Source organism: Trachemys scripta, chromosome 9 (genome assembly GCF_013100865.1).
Source record: "Trachemys scripta elegans isolate TJP31775 chromosome 9, CAS_Tse_1.0, whole genome shotgun sequence".
Classification (NCBI taxonomy): Eukaryota; Metazoa; Chordata; order Testudines; family Emydidae; genus Trachemys; species Trachemys scripta.
The window spans coordinates 104,095,841-104,123,389 of record NC_048306.1 but is presented as its reverse complement, the minus strand read 5'-3'; the positions used below and the strand labels follow the sequence as shown (position 1 = coordinate 104,123,389).

At 45.2% G+C, this 27,549-nt stretch overlaps 1 protein-coding gene across 3 annotated transcripts in view; it reads right to left on the bottom strand.

Moving 5' to 3' along the window:
• The window catches only part of MELTF (melanotransferrin), a 74,648-nt gene extending 52,608 nt beyond the window's left edge, over window positions 1-22,040 (bottom strand). For all 3 annotated transcript variants that reach the window (XR_004647226.1, XR_004647227.1, XM_034782440.1), the window contains exons 1-3: window positions 21,729-22,040; window positions 11,037-11,191; window positions 5,580-5,679 (exon numbers count right to left, since the gene is read on the bottom strand). Coding sequence is in view for 1 of the 3 variants with exons in the window: in XM_034782440.1 (XP_034638331.1) it covers window positions 5,580-5,679; window positions 11,037-11,191; window positions 21,729-21,774 (301 nt within the window). In the remaining 2 variants the exon portion in view is untranslated. The remainder of the gene's footprint in view (window positions 1-5,579; window positions 5,680-11,036; window positions 11,192-21,728) is intronic.
• Window positions 22,041-27,549: the final 5,509 nt, after the last annotated feature.

Genomic DNA, 27,549 nt, shown 5'->3' with positions numbered 1-27,549 from the left:
AATATACATAGACATAAAATGTAAAAACTTAAATATCTTAGAAACAGTAGCCAATCAGTTGTTTTAATTGTCATATTTGAATTCAGCACATCAAAATACATAATAAATAGCACATTTTATCTCTGAAGCAGACGACTTCTCAAAAATTGTAGACCAGTGTAATCATTCTTATGGCTCTTCTCTGAATCCCTCCAATTTTTCAATATCCTTTTTGAAGGGTTTGCGCCAGACCTGGACACAGTATTTTAGTAGTTGGAGGCATCAGTGCCAAATAGAGAGGTAATTAACTTCCCTACTCCTCCTCCATATTGCCCTGTTCAGACATCACATAGCCTTTTTGGCCCCAGCATCACACTGGGAGTTCATGTTCAGCTTATTATTCAGTGTGACCCCCAAGTCTTTTTCAGAGTCACTGCTTCCCAGGATGAACAAGTGTCTGACTCTTTTTCAGCCTCTTATAATTTCATAGTGTTTAAGGCCAGAAAGGACCATTAGATCATCTATTCTGATCTCATGTATATCAAAGGCCATGATTTTTCACCCAGCTATCACTATATTAAGCCCAGAGACATTAGTTAAACTAAAGCATTTCAGTCCTCAGGAGAGGTAAACTATATGCCACATGGACAGAATGGGACAGACCAAAGTGTCACCAATGCCCAAGGCTCCTGAAATGGCAGGAAATTGATTAGGTGAGATATACCCAAATGATCCCAACAGGTGAACCATGCCCCACCTTACATAGGAAGGTGAAAAAAATCCAAGTTCCCAGGCAATCTGACCTGGCGGAAAATTCCTCCCCAATCCCAACTCTGGCAATCAGCATGATCCTGAGCACATGAGCAAGACACGGCTGCCAGGCATCAAGAAAAAGGATTCTCTATACCACCTCAGAACACCAGCCCACGGTGTCTGGTGTCCCAAATCCAGGTATAGCCAATCTCTGATGCTTCAAAGGAAGGTGCAGAGAAAGGTGGGGGGGGGGGAACAACCACCCAGAATACAATTCACTGATTGTGCATGGGTGGAGGGGAATTCCTTTCTGATTCCTGCAGGCAACCGGCAGAAGCCCTGAAACATGAGTTTTGATTATAATCATTAATTCAGTGCAGAGCTGCAAGTACTAGAAACACACTGAGGGCAATGCAAACAGACAATTCTGTTCTCTCCATGACTCATGAAGTAAAGAAGTGAACACGGGGACTCAGATTCACAATAAATCCAAGGCCAGAAAGGACCACCACAACCATGCAGTCTTACCCCTGCCCTCCCACACACACAAACTACAAAATTTCTCCAGAAGCTGGAAGAAAGCCTATATTTTAAAAAGAGATCTAATCTTATTTTAAAGACTCCATGTGATGATGAGTCCACCACTTCCCTTGGTAAGCTGTTCCAATATTTTATCCTCACAGCTAGGAAATTGCATCTCATTTCAAGGCTGAATTTACCTAATATCAACTTCCAACCATTGGTTCTTGTTATGCCATTCTCAGCGAGGATGAAAGGCTCCCCACTCTCAGGGCTTTTTCTCATGTGTCAGTACTTATACACAATGATCAAGTGACCTCTCAACCCTCTCTTCAATAAGTTGAGTAAGTTGAGCTCCTTAAGCCTCACATAGTAAGACTTATTTTCTAGCCCCGAGTCATTTTTCAAGAATGACTGTATTTTTAAATGTGATTTTAAAAAAAAATTGTTTAGTTACTATCAGGGGGGCAGCATGATCAGTTGGCTTGAGAACTGGCCTCAGAGTCAGGAGACCTAAGTTCTATTATCAGTTCTGACACTGATATACTACTAGCCTGTGATCCTTGCCCCCTCCCCACCTTATTGCTAATAGTATTAAGCATCTGGTCACAATTAACCTTTTTAGGATTCATCTATACAAAAACATAGGGTGCAGCAAGCAGAGGTGTAAATCTACAGTGCACTGCCCTGTCATGCACTGACTCGCTGTGCTGACACTGTGCAAATACAGCTGCCACTAGTCAAAGCACATCATGGAACTTTTAGTGTGTGGTAGCAGGGTCCACATGGCAACAATGCATGGCAAGCTAGTGCGCTGGACTTTTATAACCTGGCTTGCCATGCTCTAATTCTGTGTGGACAAGCCCTTAGTGAAGACTGATGCAAAATAAGCATTAAACACTTCAGCCTTTTCTCTATCATCGATTATTTGCTCTGCTTATCTGTTAAGTAATGAACTTGCAATTTCCTTCATCCTTCTTTTACTTTTAATGTATTTATAGAATCCCTTCTTATTGCCTTTTATGTCCCTTGCTGGGTGTAATTCATTTTGTGCCTTAGCCTTTCTGATTTTGTCCCTACATGTTTGTGTTGTTATTTTATATTCATCCTGGCAATTTGTCCTTCCTTCTATATTTTGTACAATTCCTTTTGGATTTTCAGGTTCTTATAGAGCTCCTGATTCAGCCATATTGGTCTCTTACTATTTTTTTTTAATCTTTCCTCCACATTAGGATAGTTTGCTTGAATACTGCATACTGGTCACTCCATCTCAAAAAAGATATATTAGAAATGGAAAAGGTACAGAGAAGGGCAACAAAAATGACTAAGGGTTTGGAACATATTCTGTATGAGGATAGATTAAAAAGACTGGGACTTTTCATCTTGGAAAGGAGACAGCTAGGAGGGGATATGATAGAGCTCTATACAATTGTGACTGGTGTGAGAAAAGTGAATAAGGGAGTGTTATTTATTCCTTCACATAACAGAAGAACCAGAGGTCACTCAATGAAATTAATAGGCAGGAGGTTTAAAACAAACAAAAGGAACTTCGTACAACACACAGTCAACCTGTGGAACTCTTTGCCGGGGGATGTTGTGAAGGCCAAAAAGGAACTAGATAAGTTCATGGACGACAGGTTCATCAATGGCTTTTAGCCAAGATGGTCAGGGATTCAACCCCATGCTTTGGGTGTTCCTAATCCTCTGACTGCCAGAAGCTGTGAGTGGATGACGGGATAAATCACTTGATACTTGTTCTGTTCTGTTCATTCCCTCTAAAGCATCTGGCACCAGCCATTGTCTGAAGACAGGATACTGGACTATTTGAACCATTGGTCTGACCCAGTATGGCTGTTCTTATGTTCTGTTGTGCCTTTACTGTTGTCTCTTTTAGGAACTCCCAGTTTTCCTGAACTATTTTTACCTTAGATATTCTGTCCTAAAATATCCATACACATGTTTTGGGGCAGTCTGTGTAATTAAGCAATGGTTCAGGGATGCCACAAGGCAATATAGAGGAGGAGCAGCAGCTCTCGGACTCATTGTACTTCATGGGGAGTGTGTACATTGCAGCATGTTCTCGATGATGTGCACCTGGCCAGCCCCTCAGCCTGCATCTTTCCTCCCTGCCTACTCCCTCTGAGTGATGTGTGCTCCTACAGGTACTAGAGAGCACAGTTCCTGTGTTCCACGAAAGCCAGGACTGAAATTGTGACTAGTGTTTATGAAAAGTATTCATCTCCCCCTTATTGTCCATCCAAACTAGAGCCAGACACAATTTCACCATTGTGTGGGCTGGAATACCCATTCTTAATTGGCCTGTTGTTGCTGGGAGAATCCGCCTCATTTACAGTAGCATAAATCTGAACTAATGCCATTGACTTCATCAACATTCAGTGCAGCTTCTCCAGCTTCCCCAAACATTCAGTGGTCTACCCCAGCTTTACAGAGGTGTAACTGTAGAATTTGTCCCTATATACAGCATACTCCCAACTATCCAAATAGCATGGGGGAGACAGATTTTATTCGGATAACTGGGAGTTCGGATAATTGAGAGGTGACACCGGATCCCTGCAGGCATAGGGTGTGGCGGAGGGGAGAGGGGGCAGACTGCAGTCCTGGCAGGGCAGGTCAGAGACACTTGCCCCCCCAACCAGGACTCTGTTCTGCCCTACCAGGACTGCAGCCTTCCCTGCATCTTGCACCTGCAGGAATTGGATGTCCCCAGTCCTGCAGCAGCTCATGGAGCCCTTTGCTGTCCTGGCCCCACTCACTCACTCACTAGGAAGGATAATAGGGTTTTGGATAAACGTGAGTACACTGTATTTAGTTATATGACTGTAGTAGGTTTGGACCGAGGTTCAGCCCTCAGCGGGGCTGTGGGGTGCCCACCGCCTCGCTCTGGTCCGGCGGTAGTCCGGGGCAACAGGCACACAATTAGGGGCTCAGGCCCATAAGTAGGGGCTGAGTCCAGAGGTCCGAAACCCAGGCCCTTAAGCAAGGGCTGAGGCAAAGTCTATAGCGGCCCAGGCCCTAAGTCAGGGCGGGGCAGCAAGCAAATAGTCAATCAGAGGCCCAGGCCCTTAAGCAGGGGCTGGGTTGGGGTTTGTAGCAGCCCAGGCCCTCGGTCAGGGCAGGGAGTCTGCCACCCAAGGAGTGGGTGGCAGGGGAGATGCAGGCCCTCCCACTCCACTGCGTCCCAGCCCGGGGCCCTAGCAGCGACGGAAACTCGCTGCTGTCAGTGGGGATCCTGGCCACAACACACTGACATCGGCTCTGGCAGTGCAGCAGCCAGACTGGGGTCGGCTGCCCCGGGCTACTTCCACACTCCCCCTCGTATGGTACCTGGGCCGTCTTAGTGTCGTCGGTGCTCTCCACCAGCATTGGCTCCTCTGGGTAGGTGGCGAAGGGCAGGCTCGGCTCGTCCTCGGGGTAACTGGCACGGGGCAGGCTCGGCCAGTCCTCCTCGGGGCAACTGGCACGGGGCAGGCTCGGCCAGTCCTCCTCGGGGCAACTGGCACGGGGCAGGCTCGGCCAGTCCTCCTCGGGGCAGCTGGCACGGGGCAGGCTCGGCCAGTCCTCCTCGGGGTAGCTGGCACGGGGCAGGCTCGGCCAGTCCTCCTCGGGGTACCTGGCAAGAGGTAGGCTTGACCGGCCCGGTGACTCAGCAGGCCGGTCGCGGCCTGCGACTGTTTCCCAAGCGGGAGCTCGGCCACGGACGTCTGCTCTCTCCGCCGGCCTGGGCTCCACTGAGCTCTGCAGGCAAGCTTTTATACTTCCGGGTTGGGGCAGTGACCTCGGAGGGGCAGGCGCCGGACCCGGTGGCTCCGCCCATGTTGGGATTAGGGGAGGTTTGGCCCTCAGCTGGGCTGTGGGGTGTAAGTTTACTTATACCTCGCTACAGTGACAAATAAATAATGTATTAACTAAAATGACTAAAAAAAAACCCAGCCCTCCTCCCCACACATTTCACCCAATTCTCAGGAATAAACTGAGATTTTCTGTGTAACTGGTCAGAATGGTCTCTTGAAAGGAGAAAAGGCTCTATCATCTCTGGATCCTATATCTGGGCATTTCCCTTTCCTCTCTGGCTTCAGAATGAGGCGATGGGTTGTTTTAGGAAAAAATATAGTTTCTGCTTTGATGAAAGGACAGGGTTTCCTTTCCCTTAGATATGATCACATTGTGACCTTCCTTAATTTATTATCATTATTTACATTGCTGCAGCACCCAAAATATTCTGGGCACTGCATAAACAGGTAGGAAGACACAGTCCTCACCCCAGAGATTACACAGTAAACATTATTAATTCTTTTGTGTATATATACCTTGATCATATACTTCTCCAACCACAGGTTTCAGATTATGTTCCTTTCCAGCTTGATAAATGGTGCCACCATCCAATGTCACCGCATCTGCCAAATTGTTCTGTGTAAAAACAGTCAGAATTTATATTTCATCACAGTTATTAACATCCCTTCACCAGCTGAGGGCAGAGACTTCATAAATTCAATAAACCCTTTACATACATAGTAGATATTAATCTCTGGCTGCCAGGGTTCTCTCTCAGTCTTCTATGGCAATCAGATTATTGATAAACTGACCGAGAATATGTCACCAAAAATTTGTATAGTCAGATTTGGGTCTTTAATTTAAAAACAGTGGTGAGGTTGTTCCTACTGCTTCTGAATAGCACAGGACTGTGGTGACCCCAGTGGTTTATGTACTCCTCATTTTCAGAAAGGTCCCTGCATTTTGCTGGTGTGCCTCCCACTCCTAAGTATCTGTGAGTGAATTTGTGGCCCCACCATTTTTGATCAGTTGGGCCCACTTTTAGCTTTCCATTCAATCCTCTCAAACTGGAAGGTAGGGATAAAGATAAGGGACCATATTTTTAAGTTCACGAGCTGAGACTCTTTTGTGGCAACATTTTTTAGGGATCGAAAATACTTATACCAAAGACAAGTGTGCTCTTTTTAAAAAAAAAAAAAAAAAGTATGCTGGTATAAAATGTAAAAAAAAAAAAAAAAAATGTCAGCAGAGACCTGGGTATAGTTCTTGGAGAGGAGGTTTTTTTCCCCCTATTAACGTTGTATCGGAATGAGTTCATCATGAAACTTGGAACAAGTGCCACTCATATTCATCTCAAACAAAACAACAGCTCTGAGAGTGTCTGCACTCGTTTGATTTTTTTCTTCACTCCAAACGTTTATCATACTGAACATTCATTCCGTTAGACTGTTTGTTCCTAAAACAACAAATTTTACTTAGTATAGCAATACTCTTGAACAAACACTTTGGATTTTGATTAATGAAATGAAAAAAGGAGACGTTATAGCTGCCCCAAAGAACATCTTGGACCATTCGGACTGCATATGACAAACTGGCACTATCCAGAAAAATACCAGGACATATGCTTCCTTTAGAGAGGGAGGTTTTCTGCTATGGGTTTGGGGTAGGGTTGCCAATTTAATGACAGAACAAAATCAAACACCCTTTCCCCGCCCCTTCTTCAAGACCCCACCCCGCTCCCTCCCTCCGTCAGTTGCTCTCCCCCATTCTCACTCAGGATACGTCTTCACTACCCGCTGTATCAGCGGGTAGCAATCAATTTATCCGGGATCGAGATATCGCGTCTCGTTAAGATCCCCGAACGCGCTCACTGTCGACTCCGGAACTCCACCAGAGCGAGCGGCGGTAGCGCAGTCGACGGGGGAGCCACGGCCATCGATCCCGTGCCGTCTGGACCCCAGGTAATTCAATCCAAGATACTTTGACTTCAGATAGTGTAGCTGAAGTTGCGTATCTTGGATCGATCCCCGCCCCCCCCGTGTAGACCAGCCCTCACTCGCTCATTTTCACCGGGCTGGGGAGGCTCTCTTTTTGACTGGGTGTTCAGTTGAAAACTAGACACCGGGCAACACTAGATGGATAGACTAATCACTGTGTATGTCAAGGAAATTATGTTACCAATCAGCTAAGAATATACATACTCTGTCTGATAACAGTTACAGGGCCAAAGTCCCTAAGTGATTAGTCTATTTTATATCTCAAGCAAGTTTGGTTAATGCCTATGGTACTTGTGACCTAAGATGAAGTAAAAGAGGAAGTAGGAGGAGCAAGAGGTTCTGTTATGGTAGATTATGTTTGGCCTTACCCTAGAGTAGAGATACTTTAAATTCTATCAGTGCCCTATATGCAGTTGTTTCAAGAGCCCTGATTTCTGGGGCTGAACCCACAACTTGCACTTGTTGCTACATTTTTATTCACTCTACGGTTTGGCCATTATCAGCTGAGATGTTTATGTATATGCTGCACCCCCAGGAAGCTCATCCAAGGATATTTTTATTTGCTGTATTCTGAAACTTTTTATCAGCCCTAATTTCTGTTCTGACCTAGATTACATCCACATAATAAATGCTGGTTTCAGTAATGCCTTATGTATTGTTGATGTCAGGGATACTGTTGTCAGAGACATCTAGGGAAAAACACCCATGGAAGTATTTCACATCGGCGTTTTGATAAATGTATTAGCAAGGCACTACTTTTCACTGTTTTCAGAGAGACCCTGTCTGTCTGTCCCATGGTATTTGTAAAGTTCCCATCACAGTATCTAGCTGCCCACTCTCACTGGTGATTCTGTTTTAGTTAGGAACAAAGGATGGAGCATTTAGCAAATGCTTTTAAAACGGCTTAGGCTATTGATGGAAATTATGTTGTACTTTACCTTAGCATGAAGCATGTTGGTGGAACTAAGTCCAGGTAACGTGGCACTATAAAACAGCAGACCTCTATCCCCAACCCTTACCCACAACACTAGCCCTCCCCTTCCCTCCTCAGAGAGCAAAGTTCAGTATACCTGCAGGCTCAGAGATCACATGCAGTCCTATTTGTAGCACAGCAATGAGCAAATGTTTAGTAGATCATTAGCACATGGTGGGAGGGGGGAAGTCTCAAGGAGAGAGTTGTGCCTGAGGCATAAAAAAAGCTATTTGTGTCAACTCGTCGCAGGATTCTAAGTTGACCAAGTAAGCAGGGGGGAATCTTGGCCTCCTAGCTGTTCTGTGTTGGTTTAGTTGTGCTCTGAGCATGTCCACTAGATTGTGAATCCTGCCAGGGTTTAGACATGGATTAGGTGCTAAACTGCCTGGCAGTGCAGGATTTAGGCAGCTCAGGTACCTAGCTAATTTAGTCACCTACAGGGTCTGCAGGAGAATGGTACTCAAGGGGAACGAGCTTGGGGGCTGAGTGCTCTATACTGGAGAGGGGGAAAGACTTAAAAGGCAGCCCAGACAGATGAATAGAACAGGGCCCAGAAGGCAGACTGAAGAAAAGCCCATGAAACATGGAAGGCCTTCTCGTTTGTTGGGACTTTTTAGTTGGTTTGTGACTTGGCTGGAGGGCCAACTCACATCTCCAGCACTTTCCCATAAACTGGAGTTTATTAAGGAGTCCAGAGAAATTGAGGCACAGTGCTGCAGAGCCACCGCTGACCCCAAGGAGGTGCTTGGGAGGTGGCTGACCCTGTCACATGGCAGTCAGATGCCTAAATCCCCCTTTCAGAGTAACAGCCGTGTTAGTCTGTATCCGCAAAAAGAAGAACAGGAGTACTTGTGGCACCTTAGAGACTAACAAATTTATTAGAGCATAAGCTTTCGTGGACTACAGCCCACTTCTTCGGATGCATATAGAATGGAACATATAAATCCCCCTTGTGACTCCCACCCCAAGAGAATTAGATCTGCTGAGCTTAATTTTTTGGAAACTTTACATCTCAGTGTATAAACCTGGGGTAGTCTGCTTCCTAAATCCCTTCTCTATCAGATACTACAGTGTCACAGCTCTGCCATTACTGTGGTTTATTGTTGCTCCAGATAAGTGGAGATAACGAATGCCATGAAGAGGTTTTCTGCATAGCAACACAGAACCTGATACTCTCAGTCTGAGCTGAGAAGGATTGTGGTTGTTGTAGCCTTTGTGTTGGAAGTGTAAAGGAATTGCTGGACCAGTGTGGTTTGTGTTTATCCGTCTGCAACAAAATCTCCTAGAAATTCCATGACAGAATCTTTTACCTGGGCATGTGCTGATCGGGATCCACTTGGATTATTACATTCAGCACGAGTTAGATCTTGCATTCTTTTCCCCTTGCATCACAGAAGCAGCTGCATTTTATTGCTGAGTAAAGTGTCTTCTATTTTTATAAGATCAAATCCCAAGGTTCTTGTTTCAATTTTAGTCAGCCCCAGGAATCTGAGTATGGCTTTAGTAAAATTTGAGTAGGCTTCAAGATTTAGTTGAGTATTAATATTTTGCATTTATTTAGCAGCTTGCATCTGAGGATATCAAAAAATTTTATAAGCATGTATTAATTAAGCCTCACTATGTGGTAAGGAAGTATAATTATCCCCCTTCTGCAGATGGGGCACAGAAATGACCTGTTCCCTCCCAAGGTCACAAATAATGTATGTGAATGAAGTATTATCTGTTTCACTGAGGCTGAGCAATATGACCAAGCCCTTTGGACTAACACCCATTAATGCTGCCTACCAAGCCTTTTTGCTGTTGTTGTCATACATGTACTGTAGGGTATTAATAAACACTTAGCTCTTCCCCAGCACTTTCTCTGTTCCAAGTGCTTTACACATATTTATTAATTGGCCAAGTGAAGCAAGACACTAGACTCAACTTGATGGCATTGTCCCTGAAATGGAGGGGGGTGGGAAGGTAGCACACACAGAGCTGGGGGGGAGAATGGAAGGATGCAAGGAGTCCATGTTGTGCACAATGAGCTCTGCTGACAGAAGTAACAAAGATTACAACCCTCTAGTTAAATCTCACAGCAACCCTATGCGGTAAGTAGTTAGAATTATCCCTGTTTTACACAGGGCTGCCCGGGGGGGGGGGGGGGGGGGAAGGGGGGCAATTTGTCCCAGGCCCCGGGGCCCCCACGAGAATATAGTATTCTGTAGTATTGCAACTTTTTTTATGGAAGTGCCCCCCAAAATTGCTTTGCCCCAGGCCCCCTGAATCTCTGGGCAGCCCTGGTTTTACAAATAAGGATGCTGAGGCAGAGAGGTTAAGTGACATGTCTATGGCCACAGAGGGAGTCTATGCCAGAATTAAACATTTCCTAATTTCAAATCCTGTGGTTCTAAGCACTTGCCCATGACTCTCCACTACCCCTCCACAACTACCTTCCAAGGAGGGTGTTATACAATTGCCTGAATTAGAGGATCTTTCTTTTAAAGGGAAGATTTAAGGCTCTTGTTCATAACCCCAGTGACTGGATCACAAAGTATCTGGCTGAACAGAAAAGACAAGACCATCTTTTGTTTTAAACCTCAAACAGTCTTATCTACTGAATGCAAAAATAAATAAATTTATAAATAAACTCCCAAGGCAGGGGATCTTTAAAAGTATAAACACCTGTACAAGAATACTCATCTGCCTGATTTTATCAGAAACTCAATGCAGAACAGTCTACTTTAGTGACTGGAACAACTGTTTTCCCTCTGTTGCTTATCTTCCAGTAAAGAAAGACCAGGTGGGTGAGATAATAGCTTTTAGTGGACCAACTTCTGTTGATGAGAGAGACAAGCTTTCGAGCTACACAGAGCTCTTCTTCAGGTCTGGGAAAGGTACCCTGTCACAGCTAAATACAAGGTCGAACAGCTCATGTAGCATAAGTACTTAGTACATATTCTAAGGGACCATGCAAGGTGAAGTGGCCCAATAAGGCATAGCAAGAAGCTATATTGACACTAATGTAATGACTTCAAACTCACCTTGATCATATGGGTGCAGTTAATGGCTGAGCCACCTCTAACACACAATACATTGGGAAGGATGTTGGCATCAGTGAAGGCTGCGCTCATGTCATTACACTTGTCCTGTTCTTGCTCAGAGATAGTGCACCACCTCACATGCTGCAGGCTCAGAGCTGAAACAAAGCACCACAGAAAATCTCTATTATCAAACAATGCCTTTATAACTGCGCTCCCTGCATACTGATTACAGAATGGCCAGACCACAGAAATCCATGGCCTGTTCAAAGCTATGGCCTTAGGGCCCACTCCTGTTTTCATTCAAATCAATGAGAGTTTTGCCATTGACTTAAATGGGAGCAGGATTGGGTCCATCTCTCATATTGCCACATGCTGATATAGGCGCTGCATGCACAACAAAGCAGCTAAGTACATACAAAGAATCCACAACACCTATGAGAATGATACAACCTTGTTTCCTGTGTATTTTATTTATTCAATCTCCACAGTTCCCTTAGTTGTGTGGCAAGAAGTTGAGCTTTGATGTCGCTAGCACAGTCCTACTCTGAGGACCTTCTACGATTTGTTAACCTGAAACTGCTAGAAATATTGAAAATTATCAGCAGTAAAATTCAGTCACTTAAGACATGGTGTCTTGGGTTTACGTAACTTTTTATTATCATGAAGAAAAGAAAGTACAAAAATATCCATTTAAACTACATACAGAGCAAGAGTGGTAATATTTAGAGCGAAGCATTTGGCCTGAGAGCTGTTGCATCCATCTGTCTGTAGAATCACTATGAATCTGGGGCAAATTCAGAAGGTTTTATCCTCAACCTTAAGAGCTGGAATAATTGTTTAAAATTACACTGGGCAGCAAATGGCTCCCACAGAGAAGTCCCAGTCTAGCATAACACTATGTACTGGCTTGGGTCAAGCCCAGTCCCTTTAGCTGCTTAAACAAACAAACAATCCCTGATGCTCAGAGACCATGGCATAAGAATTGGAAGAGAGCAGAAGAGAAAAGTTGCTCCCATGATACTGCACCATAAGAGGCCTTCACCCCAGTCACTCAATGAGATATACAAATAAATACATGGGAACAAGTCAGACATGGTAGATTTCAGTTACCAACGAAGGAAACTGATCTGGCAATCTAAACTGTACCTGCAAAAACTGCAACACTGTTGTTTGGGTAAACAGATATTCGCAAATGTAAATTGGGTAACTGTACATACAAACGAGCATATCAACTAATCAATAGCTACTACCAGGTTTTGTACATGTAGCTGGCTTATGTGCCTTATTCACAAACAAAAATTCAATATACACTTTTACAATTTTGACTTTTTATGGACCCGGGTCAGGGTTTGCTCTCATCCGCTTGCTACTTGAGGCCGCCTCCCTTTTAGCCTCTCCCCAAACCTAATTTAGCTTGCACTCATCCACAGTGGCGGTACTGTTGATAGCCTGTATCAGACTTTGCTGCCTTTGTTGAGGCTATCCCACCAGCACTCAACAGGCAGGGACTATGACACATTTTCCAGTTTGAAAAACTCTGGGTGCTGTAAATCAAACAACCTCACTATTGCCATAAGCTTTGCACCACACCGGTCACTAAAACAGAGAGCCTGATTTTACCTACACCACTGTAACTCAGGAATAACTCTACTGATGTCAGTAGTCTAAAACCAATGATGACAGTAATTTTACTTAAGTCACTAGAAAAAAAGACCCAGAAACCTGACATTTCTCAACCAATTTTTAGACCAACATGCATTACTGAAGAGAGAAGCAAGCTTCTCATGAGGCCATTAAGCTATAGGAGGTCTGAGACCCTAAGAACATAAGAATGACTATACTGGGTCAGACCAATGGTCCATCTAGCCCAGTAGCCTGTCTTCTGACAATGGCCAATGCCAGATGCTTCAGAGGGAATGAACAGAAGTCTTAGCCCTCGTCTACACTACGAGTTTAGGTCGAATTTAGCAGCGTTAGATCGATTTAACCCTGCACCCGTCCACACGACGAAGCCATTTTTGTTGACTTAAAGGGCTCTTAAAATCGATTTCTGTACTCCTCCCCAATGAGGGGATTAGCGCTGAAATCGACCCTGCTGGGTCGAATTTGGGGTAGTGTGGATGCAATTCGACGGTATTGGCCTACGGGCGCTATCCCAGAGTGCTCCATTGTGACTGCTCTGGACAGCACTCTCAACTCAGATGCACTAGCCAGGTAGACAGGAAAAGCCCCGCGTACTTTTGAATTTCATTTCCTGTTTGGCCAGTGTGGCAAGCTCAGAGGTGACCATGCAGATCTCATCAGCAGAGATGACCATGGAGTCCCAGAATCGCAAAAGAGCTCCAGCATGGACCGAACGGAAAGTACTAGATCTGATCACTGTATGGGGAGAGGAATCCATGCTATCAGAAGTTCCAAAAGACGAAATGCCCAAATATTTGAAAAAATCTCCAAGGGCATGAAGAACAGAGGCTATAACAGGGACCAAGAGCAGTGCCGCATGAAACTTAAGGAGCTCAGGCAAACCTACCAAAGAACCAGAGAGGCAAACGGACGCTACGGGTCAGCACCCCAGACATGCCGCTTCTATGATGAGCTGCATGCCATTCTAAGAGGTGCCCCTACAAGTACCCCACCCCTGTGCGTGGACTCCATCAATAGATTCTCATGCAACAGGAATGCGGATTTTGGGGACGAGGAAGATGATGATGAGGAGGAGGAGGTTGAAGATAGCGCACAGCAAGCAAGCGGAGAAACCATTTTCCCCAACAGCCAGGAACTGTTTATCATCCTAGAGCCAGTATCCTCCCAAACCACCCAAGGTGGGCTCCCGGACCTTGAAGGCGGAGAAGGGACCTCTGGTGAGTGTACCTTTGTAAATATAATACATGGTTTAAAAGCAAGTGTGTTTAATAATTAATTTGCCCTGAAGACTTGGGATGCATTCACGGCCAGTACAGCTACTGGAAAAGTCTGTTAACGTGTATGGGGATGGAGCGGAAATCCTCCAGGGACATCTCGTGGATGTACTCCCAAAGCCTTTCCAAAAGGTTTCTGGGGATGGCAGCCTTATTCCATCCTCCATGGTAGGACACCTTAGCACCCCAGGCCAGTAGCACGTAGTCTGGAATAATTGCATAACAAAGCATGGCAGCGTATGGTCCTGGTGTTTGCTGGCATTCAAGCAACATCCATTCTTTATCTCTCTGTGTTATCCTCAGGAGAGTGATATAATTCATGGTCACCTGTTTGAAATAGGGGAATTTTATTAAGGGGACATTCAGAGGTGGCCGTTCCTGCTGGGCTGTTTGCCTGTGGCTGAACAGAAATCATCCCCGCTGTTAGCCACGTGGTGGGGGGAGGGGTGAAGCGATCATCCCAGAGAATCGTGTGTGTGGGGGACTTGGGGGGGGAGATTAGGTGGGTTTGTGCTGCATGTTAACCCGAAAACCGCAGCCCCCTCCTTTTAAATGGCCAACCCAACGCGTGCTTGGTATGGGAAATGAGGGCACTGCTGTATGAAACCATTCCCACATGTTATGAAGGTTAAAGAAGCCAAAAGACTGTGGTTTACCATGTCTGCCTGCAAGTCAAATTCTGTTGCCCGCCGGCCCTGCGTGCGTGATCTCTCACACCAAACCAGCAGGCCCTCAATATAAGAGGCAAAATGAGACCTTGTAAAGAAAGCACATGTGCTATGTAATGTTAACAGCTTGGTTCATCATGAATGAGTCTACCCATTGTTCTCTAAAATGTGTCTTTTTAAATACTACTCTCCCGTTTTTTCCTCCCGCAGCTGCAAATGTTTTAATGCTCCCCCATTATCTCCGTCCCAGAGGCTAGCGAAGATTAGAAGGTGAAAAAACGCACTCGTGATTAAATGTTCTCTGAGCTCATGCAGTCCTCCCACACTGAAAGAGCCAAGCAGAATGCGTGGAGGCAGACAATGTCAGAGTGCAGGAAAGCACAAAATGAACGCGAGGACAGGAAGGACGCGCAAGAGGACAGGTGGCGGGAGCAAGATGATAGGTGGCATCAGCGTGATGAGAGGAGGCAGGAAGCAATGCTGAGGCTACTGGAGGATCAAACGGATATGCTCCAGCGTATGGCTGAGGGGCAGGAAAGATAGCAGGGGCACAGACCACCGCTGCATCCCCTGTGTAACCAACCGCCCTCCTCCCCAAGTTCCATAGCCTCCTCACCCAGACGCCCAAGAACGCAGTGGGGGGGCCTCCAAGCACCCAAGCACTCCACCCTAGAGGACTGCCCAAGCAACATAAAGCTGGCATTTAATAAGTTTTGAAGTGCAGTGTGGCCTTGTCCTTCCCTCCTCCACCACCCCAGCCAGTTCTTCCCTCCTCCCCCACCCTTCCTGGGCTACCTTGGCAGTTATCACCCCATTTGTGTGATGATTTAATAAAGAATGCATGAATTTGAAACAACAATGACTTTATTGCCTCTGCAAGCGGTGATCAAACGGGGGAGCGGAAGGCGGTTGGCTTACAGGGAAGTAGAGTGACCCAAGGGGGCGGGTTTTCATCAAGGAGAAACAAACAACTTTCACACCGTAGCCTGGCCAGTCATGGACATGGTTTTCAAAGCTTCTCTGATGCGCAGCGCGCCCTGTTGTGCTCTTCTAACCGCCCTGGTGTCTGGCTGCACGTAATCAGCAGCCAAGTGATTTGCCTCAACCTCCCACCCCGCCATAAACATCTCCCCCTTACTCTCTCAGATATTGTGGAGCACACAGCAAGCAGTAATAATGAGTCTGTAAACTGCAACGGCGCACTTTTAAACGTCCAAATGCACATTCTACCACCATTCTGCACTTGCTTAGCCTATAGTTGAACAACTCCTGACTACTGTCCAGACTGCCTGCGTATGGCTTCATGAGCCATGGCATTAAAGGATAACTATAGGCATTTCAACATCCCCAACAGTTATTTTCTGGTCTGGAAAGTAAGTCCCTTGCTGTAGCTGTTCACACAGACCAGAATTCCTAAAGATGCGAGCGTCATGTACCTTTCCCAGCCATCCCACGTTGATGTTGGTGAAACATCCCTTGTGATCCACCAGTGCTTGCAGCACCATTGAAAAGTACCCCTTGCGGTTTATGTACTGGCTGCTTTGGTGTTCCAGTCCCAAGATAGGGATATGCGTTCCGTCTATCGCCCCACCACAGTTAGGGAATCCCATTGCAGCAAAGCCATCCACTATAACCAGCACATTTCCCAGAGTCACTACCCTTGAGAGCAGCAGGTCAGTGATTGTGTTGGCTACTTGGATCACAGCAGCCCCCACAGTAGATTTGCCCACTCCAAAATGATTCCCTACTGACCGGTAGCTGTCTGGCGTTGCAAGCTTCCAGAGGGCTATCGCCACTCACTTGTGAACTGTGAGGGCTGCTCTCATCTTAGTATTCTTGCGCTTCAGGGCAAGGGAAAGCAAGTCACAAAGTTCCATGAAAGTGCCCTTACACATGCGAAAGTTTTGCAGCCATTGGGAATCATCCGAGACCTGCAACACTATGCAGTTCCACCAGTCTGTGCTTGTTTCCTGGGCCCAGAATCGGCGTTTCATGGCACGAACCTGCCCCATTACCACCATGATGTCCAAATTGCCAGGGCCCATGCTTTGAGAGAAGTCTGTGTCCATGTCCTCATCACTCTCATCACTGCGCTACCGTCGCCTCCTCACCTGCTTTTGAAGTTTCTGGTGCTTCATATACTGCAGGATAATGCGCGTGGTGTTTACAGTGCTCATAACTGCAGTGGTGATCTGAGCAGGCTCCATGCTTGCCGTGGTATGGCATCTGTGCGGAAAAAAGGCGTAAAACGATTGTCTGCTGCTGCTCTCACAGAAGGAGGGGCGACTGACGACATGGCTTACAGGGAATTAAAATCAACAAAGGGGGCGGGTTTGCATCAAGGATAAACACACACAACTGTCACACTGAAGCCTGGCCAGTCATGAAACTGGTTTTCAAAGTCTTTGTGATGCACAGCGTGCCTTGCTGTGCTCTTCTAATCGCAAACAGCCTAGTTAGCAAACAGCACCAGCGAGCTTTTAAACGTCCAAAGGCACATTCTACCACTATTCTGCACTTGTTCAGCCTATAGTTGAACTGCTCCTTACTACTATCCCGGCTTCATGAGCCTTGGGAGCAAGGGGTAGGCTGGGGTAGGTGCGACCACACAGTGCTGGCGGCTAGGAGAGCAGCCTGAGGCAGAAGCCTTCATCTCATATGATATTCCAGGCAGGACTGAATCTCCATGAGACGAAACTTAAAGAAGAAAATGACCTGGAGTCACTCCCATTTATGTCCAGGCGCACCCGACCGACCCCACCGAGGTCTGCCAGGACCACCCATGTCTGCCCAGGTGCCCCTGACCAACCTCACCGAGGTCAGCCAGGAGCACCCATGAGACGACGATGATGGCTAGCAGTTGTACTGCACCGACTGCTGCCGCGAAGGCCAGGAGCTGCTGCTGTGTAGCAATGCAGTACCGCGTCTGCCAGCAGCACCCAGGAGATGTATGGTGATGGTGAGCTGAGCGGGGTCCATGCTTGTCGTGGTATGTCGTCTGCACGGGTAACCCAGGAAAAAAGGCGAGAAACAATTGTTTGCTGTTGCTTTCACGGAGGAAAGGAAGAAGGGGGGCCTGATGACATGTACCCAAAACCACCCGCGACAATGTTTTTTCCCATCAGGCATTGGGAGCTCAACCCAGAATTCCAGTGGGCGGCGGAGACTGTGGGAACTGTGGGATAGCTACCCACAGTGCAACACTCGAAACTCGACGCTAGCCTCGGTACTTTAGATGCACTCTGCCTACTTAATGCACTTAGTGGGGACACACACAATCGACTGTATAAAATCGATTTCTAAAAAATCAACTTCTATAAAATCAACCTAATTTCGTAGTGTAGACATACCCTTAGTAGAAAACATAAGGCGGGACAGTTTGGTTTGTGTTAGGTGATCAGGCAGCTCATGGAAGCTCAGGTGACCTTGGGAGAACAGGGATACACATTGTATTCTTTATTAATCCATTTACAAGTTAACAATTTTTTCCTTCCTTTTGGAAGCTTGTAGAATCCCATAGTCAAAGGCAGTGTTCCCTCTAATTTTTTACGTCCATGTGCAGAATGAATTTTGTTATGTGCACTAATATGGAGGTGATGTGTGGCAGGGGTGGGGCCAAGAGGTTCAGGGTGTGGGAGAGAAATCAGGGCTGGGGCAGAGGGGTTGGAGTGCGAGGGGGGTGAGGACTCTTGGTGGGGCCGGGGATGAGGGGCTTGGAGTTCAGGCTGCCCCAGGCCTGTGGCAGGGAGAGAGGACTCTCCCCAGCCCTCTCTTGCCGCAGCAGCTCGGGGCCAGGGGAGAGGCGCTTAGAAGAGCACAGTGGGGCTGGGCTGGGCCGGGCCGGGGGAATGGTGCCTCTCCTTGGCTGTGGCAGCTCCGGCAGGACTGGGCTGGGCTGGGCCGGGGAGAGGGACACGTCTCTCCAGACATGGCAGCTCTGGCTGGGCTGGGGAAGGGGCACCTCTCCCTGGCCATGGCAGCTCCAGTGGGGCTGGGCCAGGGGTGGGGCACTTCTCCCTGCCTGCATAGCCCTTGATAGCCTGCCACACGGCCACAGAGCTTAGGGGGAACTTAGGTCAAAGGCTCCACTTTTTCTCTTATGTGCAAAACTATTCCATTTTAAATTTTTCATAAGTGCCTCAGAATGTGTGGCTAAGTGCTATTCTCCAATCTCTATGTTCCTGTGTCTGATACAAGGGTCTGTGAAGATAAGGCTGCATTGGGCAAGGCGTATGATCACCTCTTACTCACATTAATTTGTGAGATGAAGATAAATGGCCCCTGCCTAGCTCCACATTCTTCTAGCACGGGGGTGGCCAACCTGAGCCTGAGAAGGAGCCAGAATTTACCAACGTACATTGCCAAAGAGACACAGTAATATGTCAGCAGCTCCACATCCGCTCCCTGGCCCCCAGCACCTCTCTCCTGCCGGCATCCCCCAACAATCAGCACCTACTCCCCCCTCCCACTGCAATCAGTTGTTTCATATGCGCAGGAGGCTATGGGGGGAGTGGGGAGGAGTGAGGGCATGGCAGGCTCAGAGGCAGGGGCCTTGGGGGAAGGGGTGGAGTGGGGGCAGGGCTTGGGGCAGAGCAGTGAGCACTCCCTAGCACATTGGAAAGTTAGCACCTATAGCTCCAGCCCCAGAATCAGTGGCTATGTAAGGAGCCGCATATTAACCTCTGAAGAGTCGCATGTGGCTCCGGAGCCACGGGTTGGCCACCCCTGTTCTAGCATGTGTAATGAAATAGCATGAATCTACCTCTTTCTTCCTCACTCTGCTTACGGGGGCTTAACTGAAGTTTCTCTCTTGCCAAACTGCAGCTTTTCTCCCAGCATCTGGCCAGGTGCCTACTTGTAACAGAGGATGCCTTTTAGTCTGCCAGTGGGAGTTAACCCATTTGAGGTTGGGCTAGGAACATGGAGATAATTTGTGGTTTGAGTCCTCTGCTACAGCTGGCCAAGCATGCAATAAAACAGCAAGCTAGTCTCTGAACCCAAGTTTACTCAGTTTTCTGGTCTTCCGCAGAGGTACACTAACTATGAGATGGGGGGGGGGGGAGCTAGTAACTTCCATTTGAAATACATTCCTAGGCCCTATGATAGTATAGTCTCACCATCAGACAGGTAAACAGCCAATTACCTCCTTTAGCAACAAAACAATACTAGTGTTGTGCAGTAGTGGTGTAATATACTGCAACTTACACATGTGTCAGGAGAATGTTTGGGGCTGTTGATATTCTGTGGGACTTTCAACAGGAGCCAACTCAAAGAGGACTAAAACAAGATCATTTTACACATAAACAGAGCATCTTTCTTTCTGAAGGATTTCAAAGTGCTTTAGAGATAGCCAGCCAGGAGGCATAAGAACAGTCAATGTACCTTTGGACCCCTGGACGTTCCAGGCAAAACTGTTGACATTTCTCTCTCTCTCTGCCCTGTGCTCATTGGCTGTTTGCTCCAACCCTACCTCTCCATCTCCCCTCTCCTCCCCTCCAGTCTCTTTAGCACAAATTCACTCCACACCTGCCCCCTCCCCTGTCGCCCTCCCTTTCAGCTGATCCCCTCCTAAGTAAACCCACCCACTCCTTCAAAATAGAAAATAAACTTGTGGAATGAACGTGGCATTTGCCACTACCCTATGTTCACTTTGTGTTCTACCCCTTCCAGCACCCTGTATCTGTCTTGTTTATTTAGTCTCTTTGTACTCTACCTTCTGTCTGTAGCCATCTGTTGCTGTTTCTTGTTTTATAATTAGATTGTAAGCTCTCTGGAGCAGGGACTATCTTTTTGTTCTGTGTTTGTACAGCACCTAGCACAACATGGCTCTGGTCCACAAATAGGGCTCCTAGGCACTACAGTGACAAAAATAATAATAAAAAATGCAGTCACCTCAGGGGTGAGGGAAAGGCAACACAAAACATGGTGCATAACAGAAAAGGTTGGGGATATTAGGATGTCATGGATCCACAGAATCTATGCTATGCCCCTGCTTTTAAACAGACCTTTGGAGGAAAAGTGTGCCAGATTCCACTTGTTCTTAAGGGTAGGTCATGGGGTTGCAACACCTCTGAAACTGAGCCTCTCGGTGCCAGCACTCCTGCTTCACACCCATGAACTCTGCCCACCAAGTCCAACTGAGATAGTCTCTGACCAGGAGTCTTTACACTCTTCAGGGAACAACACATCTCAGCAAGTATTGGCAGTGACACCAGGTAGCCTTTTTAAAACAGAGTAGTCAACTGGCATTTATTAGCATAGCGTAATAAAGGTTAAGACATAGTCAATTGTGGACAAGCCAGTATTCCATCCGGCCAAGCTACCATGGAATCCATTTTTGGCCCTCTCCCTCTTTGTCAGTCCCACCTGAGAACTGCTGTCTCTCTCCCAAAAGCCAACTCTAATCCCAGCCACCTGACACATTTCAGTCCATTGTCCAACACCTGCAGACCCATGCTGAGTTCACATATTCCATCTGGCAGAGATTTCCATGGATACGTATCAATTGTTCAGTCCTTGGGTTTCCCATTGTCTTTGCGGTCCCTCCACTGATCTGGGTCTATTTTAGCCAGTTTTTTAACAACCCATTCATTCCACTCCACACACTTACATGACACAACACCTCATGTTTCCTGCTCTGCCCCATGAGCAGCTTTTTAATGCTTCTGCAATCACTGAGTAGCAATGAAAAGTAGAGAGGGAATCCAAGGCACATAATGGAATCATAAAATACATTACAGCAAATTCCCACAGTGCAATCACCTACAAAAAATGCATCATGGGGAGCTGTGATGTCCACGCAGAGCAGATGGGTCCAACGTCCCATCCGAAACAGCCAGCCAAAATAAACAGATTGGGATCAACGGAAGAAGTAGACTCAATGTGGACAAAGTATAATATTTGATACCAATGAGAGATGGACCCAAATGATTTTTTCTTCCTAACTCAGCTGCATGTTTTCCCACCATATCCCTCCCTCCTTCAGAAATAAAGTGATTCTGAAATTATTTTAATTCCCTTTGTGCTGTATCATCTCACAGACTAGTCAACCCTAGAGGTACCAAGTGGCCCAGTGAACTCTTCCCTTGAGATTAGCAGGCACTTACCAGTGTGAAAGAAGCAGAGATGATAAAATATGCCCTGGAAGTTCATGATGAAGTCTGCGTGTTCTCTGCTCCGTCTCCAGCCTTCAGAATTCCAGCGATCAATGCTTTTATAGTATATTCTGGTCAGTCTGCTCCTCTTCAGACCACTCCTTGTTGGAAATCAAGACCCTCACGCTGCATAACAATTACTCTTTGTTACTCCAGCACACATCCCATTCTAAAGGGAGAGGGAAAAAACGGCATCCGTTTATATTAACTTCAGTCTTGAAAAGGAAACAAACTACAAATGCAAAATTCCTGGGACACTGGAGCAAATTATGACCTGTCATTGCTTAAGCACCACCTACTGGGTCAAATGTGTAATAACATGTTGATCATGGGTGTAGAGTGAGATTGTGAAATAAAGTGTTCAGGAACTTTTGTTTTGTTTTGTTTTGATCATGTGCTAATATTCCTATGAAGCTTTTTCCACATGGAGATCAGGAAGTGCACATGGATGCAGTTATGCCCTTCACTCAATATACCTGTCACTTATCACAGGCAAGTGGGCTTGAGTCACAAAAGAACTTCTACCTGCCACTTTAGGTGCCTAAATGCCAGAAGCAGGTCCCACTGGGATTCACAAAACCCCCACTAAGCTGCCACCAAAAGCTCTAGCTACTCAAGCTCCCTGGGTGCCTAAGTTTTTGCTTCTGTGCATGTGCCCTGCTGCTTCCATCCAGGCGTCCAGATGTCTAAGCCCCACTGTGATGCACAAACCAGAAGATTGCCCTTTATTTTTTATTTTTGTTTGCCTTATTTTGTATAGTTATAAATAGAATTCTGGCACCATTTGTTTTTAATTGTAAGTTTGCCCGGTTGCAAATACAAATACTCACCAGCAACCACACTTGACTGAACAAAAACACTGACCCAGGAACCTATCCTTGTAACAAAGCCCGATGCCAACTCTGTCCACATATCTATTCAAGTGACATCATCATAGGACCTAATCACATCAGCCATACCATCAGGGGCTCGTTCACCTGCACATCTACCAATGTGATATATGCCATCATGTGCCAGCAATGCCCCTCTGCCATGTACATTGGCCAAACCAGACAGTCTCTACGCAAAAGAATTAATGGACACAAATCTGACATCAGGAATCATAATACTCAAAAACCAGTGGGAGAACACTTTAACCTGCCTGATCATTCAATGACAGACCTGCGGGTGGCTATTTTACAACAGAAAAGCTTCAAAAACAGACTCCAACGAGAGACTGCTGAGCTGGAATTGATATGCAAACTAGATACAATCAATTTAGGATTGAATAAGGACTGGGAATGGCTGAGCCATTACAAACATTGACTCTATCTCCCCTTGTAAGTATTCTCACACTTCTTATCAAACTGTCTGTACTGGGCTATCTTGATTATCACTTCAAAAGTTTTTTTTTCTCTTACTTCATTGGCCTCTCAGAGTTGGTAAGACAACTCCCACCTGTTCATGCTCTCTGTATATATATCTCTGTATATATATCTCCTCAATATATGTTCCATTCTATATGCATCCGAAGAAGTGGGCTGTAGCCCACAAAAGCTTATGCTCTAATAAATTTGTTAGTCTCTAAGGTGCCACAAGTACTCCTGTTCTTTTTGCGGATACAGACTAACACGGCTGCTACTCTGAAACCTACATTCATCAGTGTATTAAATTTGGATTACTGAAAACAAGAAGAGATGTAAAACAAACAAAACACTTTATTATGTTAATTAACTAGCTGTTTAAGGTTGCATCCCACAGACCAAAGACACCAGAAGATATCACACCACAAAAACACCAGATGATATCAGTATACAGTGAAGAAACCCCCCAAGCATCAAGAAAAATGAAGTGCTTTATAAATAAGAGACTGGTCTAATACACTTCAATTTACCATATATGAACAATTAAGTTGGCAATCAGCTAGAAATCATTGTCAGTTAATTAGAATTTGGCTATTGTGTAAAAGCAACTATTATTGCTGTAGTACTGTATTATTGCTGTATATCATTTACAATGTGCATAACATTGCTAAACTGTTTAACCAACACACAGGTATAAATTAACAAATGAATGGCAGCAAACAACATGAAGGCAAGGAAAAAAACAAAGTGGTAAAAAAAAAGTGGCACAGTAACTACAAATTGGGTAAACAAATTGCCTGTTAGTACCAGTCATAATTTGGGTCAGTGATACTGCAACCTAACTGAGTCACATGTTATTCAAAACAATCTGGATACCAATACTAAATCCTGATACAGCAATACTTGATAAATTGGTTACTGTCCATTCAGTAGGTTAGCTGAAAGATGGCATCCATAAACAACAGCTGGATCTATGTCAACTACTGGCGTATCACAGAGCAATGCAATCCATGGAACAGAGAAACTAGCAGTTCCTGTTTCCTGCCCAGCAAAGTTTACCAGAGGGTGACAACCAGCAGAAAGGGTAACCTATAACATAAATGGGCAGTACTGTATAGTAACTAATTACAAGACATTTATATATAAAGGCCTCATTTGTAGGGTCACTACTTCAAATTTCTGTTTTACTTCTCATATACATAATACTGAGGGATACACAGAGGGAACACATGCTCGCAGCCGACTGTTATCAACATTGGACAGAACAGTGCACCAGACCGGTGACGTCCAACAACACCTCAGGCAGAAGGGGATTTGAACTGGGGGTCTCCCACATCCAGGTGAGTACCATAACCACTGGGCTAAAACTTACTCCTCTGCCAGGCTTCTTGCAAAAACAGCTTACGTGTCTAACTCTAAGAAAGGGGTTAACAAGCAAATGGAGCAACCCCACCTTAGGTGCCAAACTGCCTGAGAGGGAATGGGCCTTAGGCCACAATCCTCACCTTAGCAGCTCCCATTGGCTGAGTTAGGTAGAGCGCCACCTAGCATACTGGCTTTTGTGACTCCAACTCTCAGGCAATAACTCTCCCCCTTCATTGTATAGAGTGCCTAACTCAAGCTTTGTGTATCCCAGTGATTTTCTAGATGCCTACCCCTTTGTGAATCTAGTCCAGAGTTGTTACAATTCACACAATCCTATTAAGAATAAACACAACTAATAAGCAAACTTTACCATGATGATAAGTGATGGGTAAGGGCAGACAAATAAACAGTGACAAGTTTTTAAAGTGCTTGTACATAAATGCTAGAAGTCTAAATAATAAGATGGGTGAACTAGAGTGCCTTGTGATAAAGGAGGATATTGATATAATAGGCATCACAGAAACCTGGTGGACTGAGGACAATCAATGGGACACAATCATTCCGGGGTACAAAATATATCTGAAGGACAGAACAGGTCGTGTGGGGGCGGGGAGTGGCACTTATATGTGAAAGAAAATGTAGAATCAAATGAAGTAAAAATCTTAAGTGAATCCACATGTTCCATAGAATCTCTGTGGATAGTAATTTCATGCTCTAATAAGAATATAACATTAGGGATCTATTATCAGCCACCTGACCAGGACAGTGATAGTCACGATGAAATGCTAAGGGAAATTAGAGAGGCTATCAAAATTAAGAACTCAATAATAGTGGGGGATTTCAATTATCCCCATATTGACTGGGAACATGTCACCTCAGGACGAAATGCAGAGACAAAATTTCTCAATACTTTAAATGACTGCTTCTTGGAGCAGCTGGTACGGGAACCCACAAGGGAAGAGGCAACTCTCAATTTAGTCCTGACTGGAGCGCAGGAGCTGGTCCAAGAGGTAACTGTAAGAGGACCACTTGGAAATAATGACCATAATATAACAACATTTAACATCCCTGTGGTGGGAAGAACATCTCAACAGCCCAGCACTGTGGCATTTAATTTCAAAAAGGGGAACTACGCAAAAATGAGGGGGTTAGTTAAACAGAAATTAAAAGGTACAGTGACTAAAGTGAAATCCCTGCAAGCTGCATGGATGCTTTTCAAATACACCATAATAGAGGCTCAACTTAAATGTATACCCCAAATTAAAAAACACAGTAAAAGAAATAAAAAAAGAGCCACCTTGGCTTAACAATCATGTAAAAGAAGCAGTGAGAGATAAAATGGCATCTTTTAAAAAGTGGAAGTCAAATCCTAGTGAGGTAAATAGAAAGGAGCATAAACACTGCCAAACTAATTGTAAAAATGTAATAAGAAAAGCCAAAGAGGAGTCTGAAGAACGGCTAGCCAAAAACTCAAAAGGTAATAACAAAATGTTTTTTAAGTACATTAGAAGCAGGAAGCCTGCTAAACAACCAGTGGGGCCCCTGGACGATCGAGATACAAAAGGAGCGCTTAAAGACAATAAAGTCATTGTGTAGAAACTAAATGGATTCTTTGCTTCAGTCTTCAAGGCTGAGGATGTTAGGGAAATTCCCAAACCTGAGCTGGCTTTTGTAGGTGACAAATCTGAAGAATTGTCACAGATTGAAGTGTCACTAGAGGAGATTTTGGAATTAATTGATAAACTTAACAGTAACAAGTCACCGGGACCAGATGGCATTCACCCAAGAGTTCTGAAAGTACTCAAATGTGAAGTTGCAGAACTATTAACTAAGGTTTGTAATCTGTCCTTTAAATCGGCTTCTGTACCCAATTACTGGAAGATAGCTAATATAACGCCAATATTTAAAAAGGGATCTAGAGGTGATCCGGGCAATTACAGACCAGTACGTCTAACATCAGTAGCGGGCAAATTAATTGAAACAATAGTAAAGAATAAAATTGTCAGACACATAGAAGAACATAAATTGTTGGGCAAAAGTCAACATGGTTTCTGTAAAGGGAAATCGTTTCTTACTAATCTATTAGAGTTCTTTGAAGGGGTCAACAAACATGTGGACAAGGGGGATCCAGTGGACATAGTGTACTTAGATTTCCAGAAAGCCTTTGACAAGGTCCCTCACCAAAGACTCTTACGTAAATTAAGTTGTCATGGGATAAAAGGGAAAGTCCTTTCATGGATTGAGAACTGGTTAAAAGACAGGGAACAAAGGGTAGGAATAAATGGTAAATTCTCAGAATGGAGAGGGGTAACTAGTTGTGTTCCCCAAGGGTCAGTCCTAGGACCAATCCTATTCAACTTATTCATAAATGATCTGGAGAAAGGGGTAAAAAGTGAGTTGCAAAGTTTGCAGATGATACTAAACTGCTCAAGATAGTTAAGACCAAAGCAGACTGTGAAGAACTTCAAAAAGATCTCACAAAACTAAGTGATTGGGCAACAAAATGGCAAATGAAATTTAATGCGGATAAATGTAAAGTAATGCACATTGGAAAAAATAACCCCAACTATACATACAATATGATGGGGACTAATTTAGCTACAATGAATCAAGAAAAAGATCTTGGAGTCATCATGGATAGTTCTCTGAAGACATCCACGCAGTGTGCAGCGGCACTGAAAAAAGCAAACAGGATGTTAGGAATCATTAAAAAGGGATAGAGAATAAGACTGAGAATATCTTATTGCCCTTATATAAATCGATGGTACGCCCACATCTTGAATACTGCGTACAGATGTGGTCTCATCTCAAAAAAGATATACTGGCATTAGAAAAGGTTCACAGAAGGGCAACTAACATGACTAGGGGTTTGGAATGGGTCCCATATGAGGAGAGATTAAAGAGGCTAGGACTTTTCAGCTTGGAAAAGAGGAGACTAAGGGGGGATATGATAGAGGAATATAAAATCATGAGTGATGTGGAGAAAGTAAGTAAGGAAAAGTTATTTATGTGTTCACATAATACAAGAACTGGGGGCCACCAAATAAAATTAAAGGGCAGCAGGT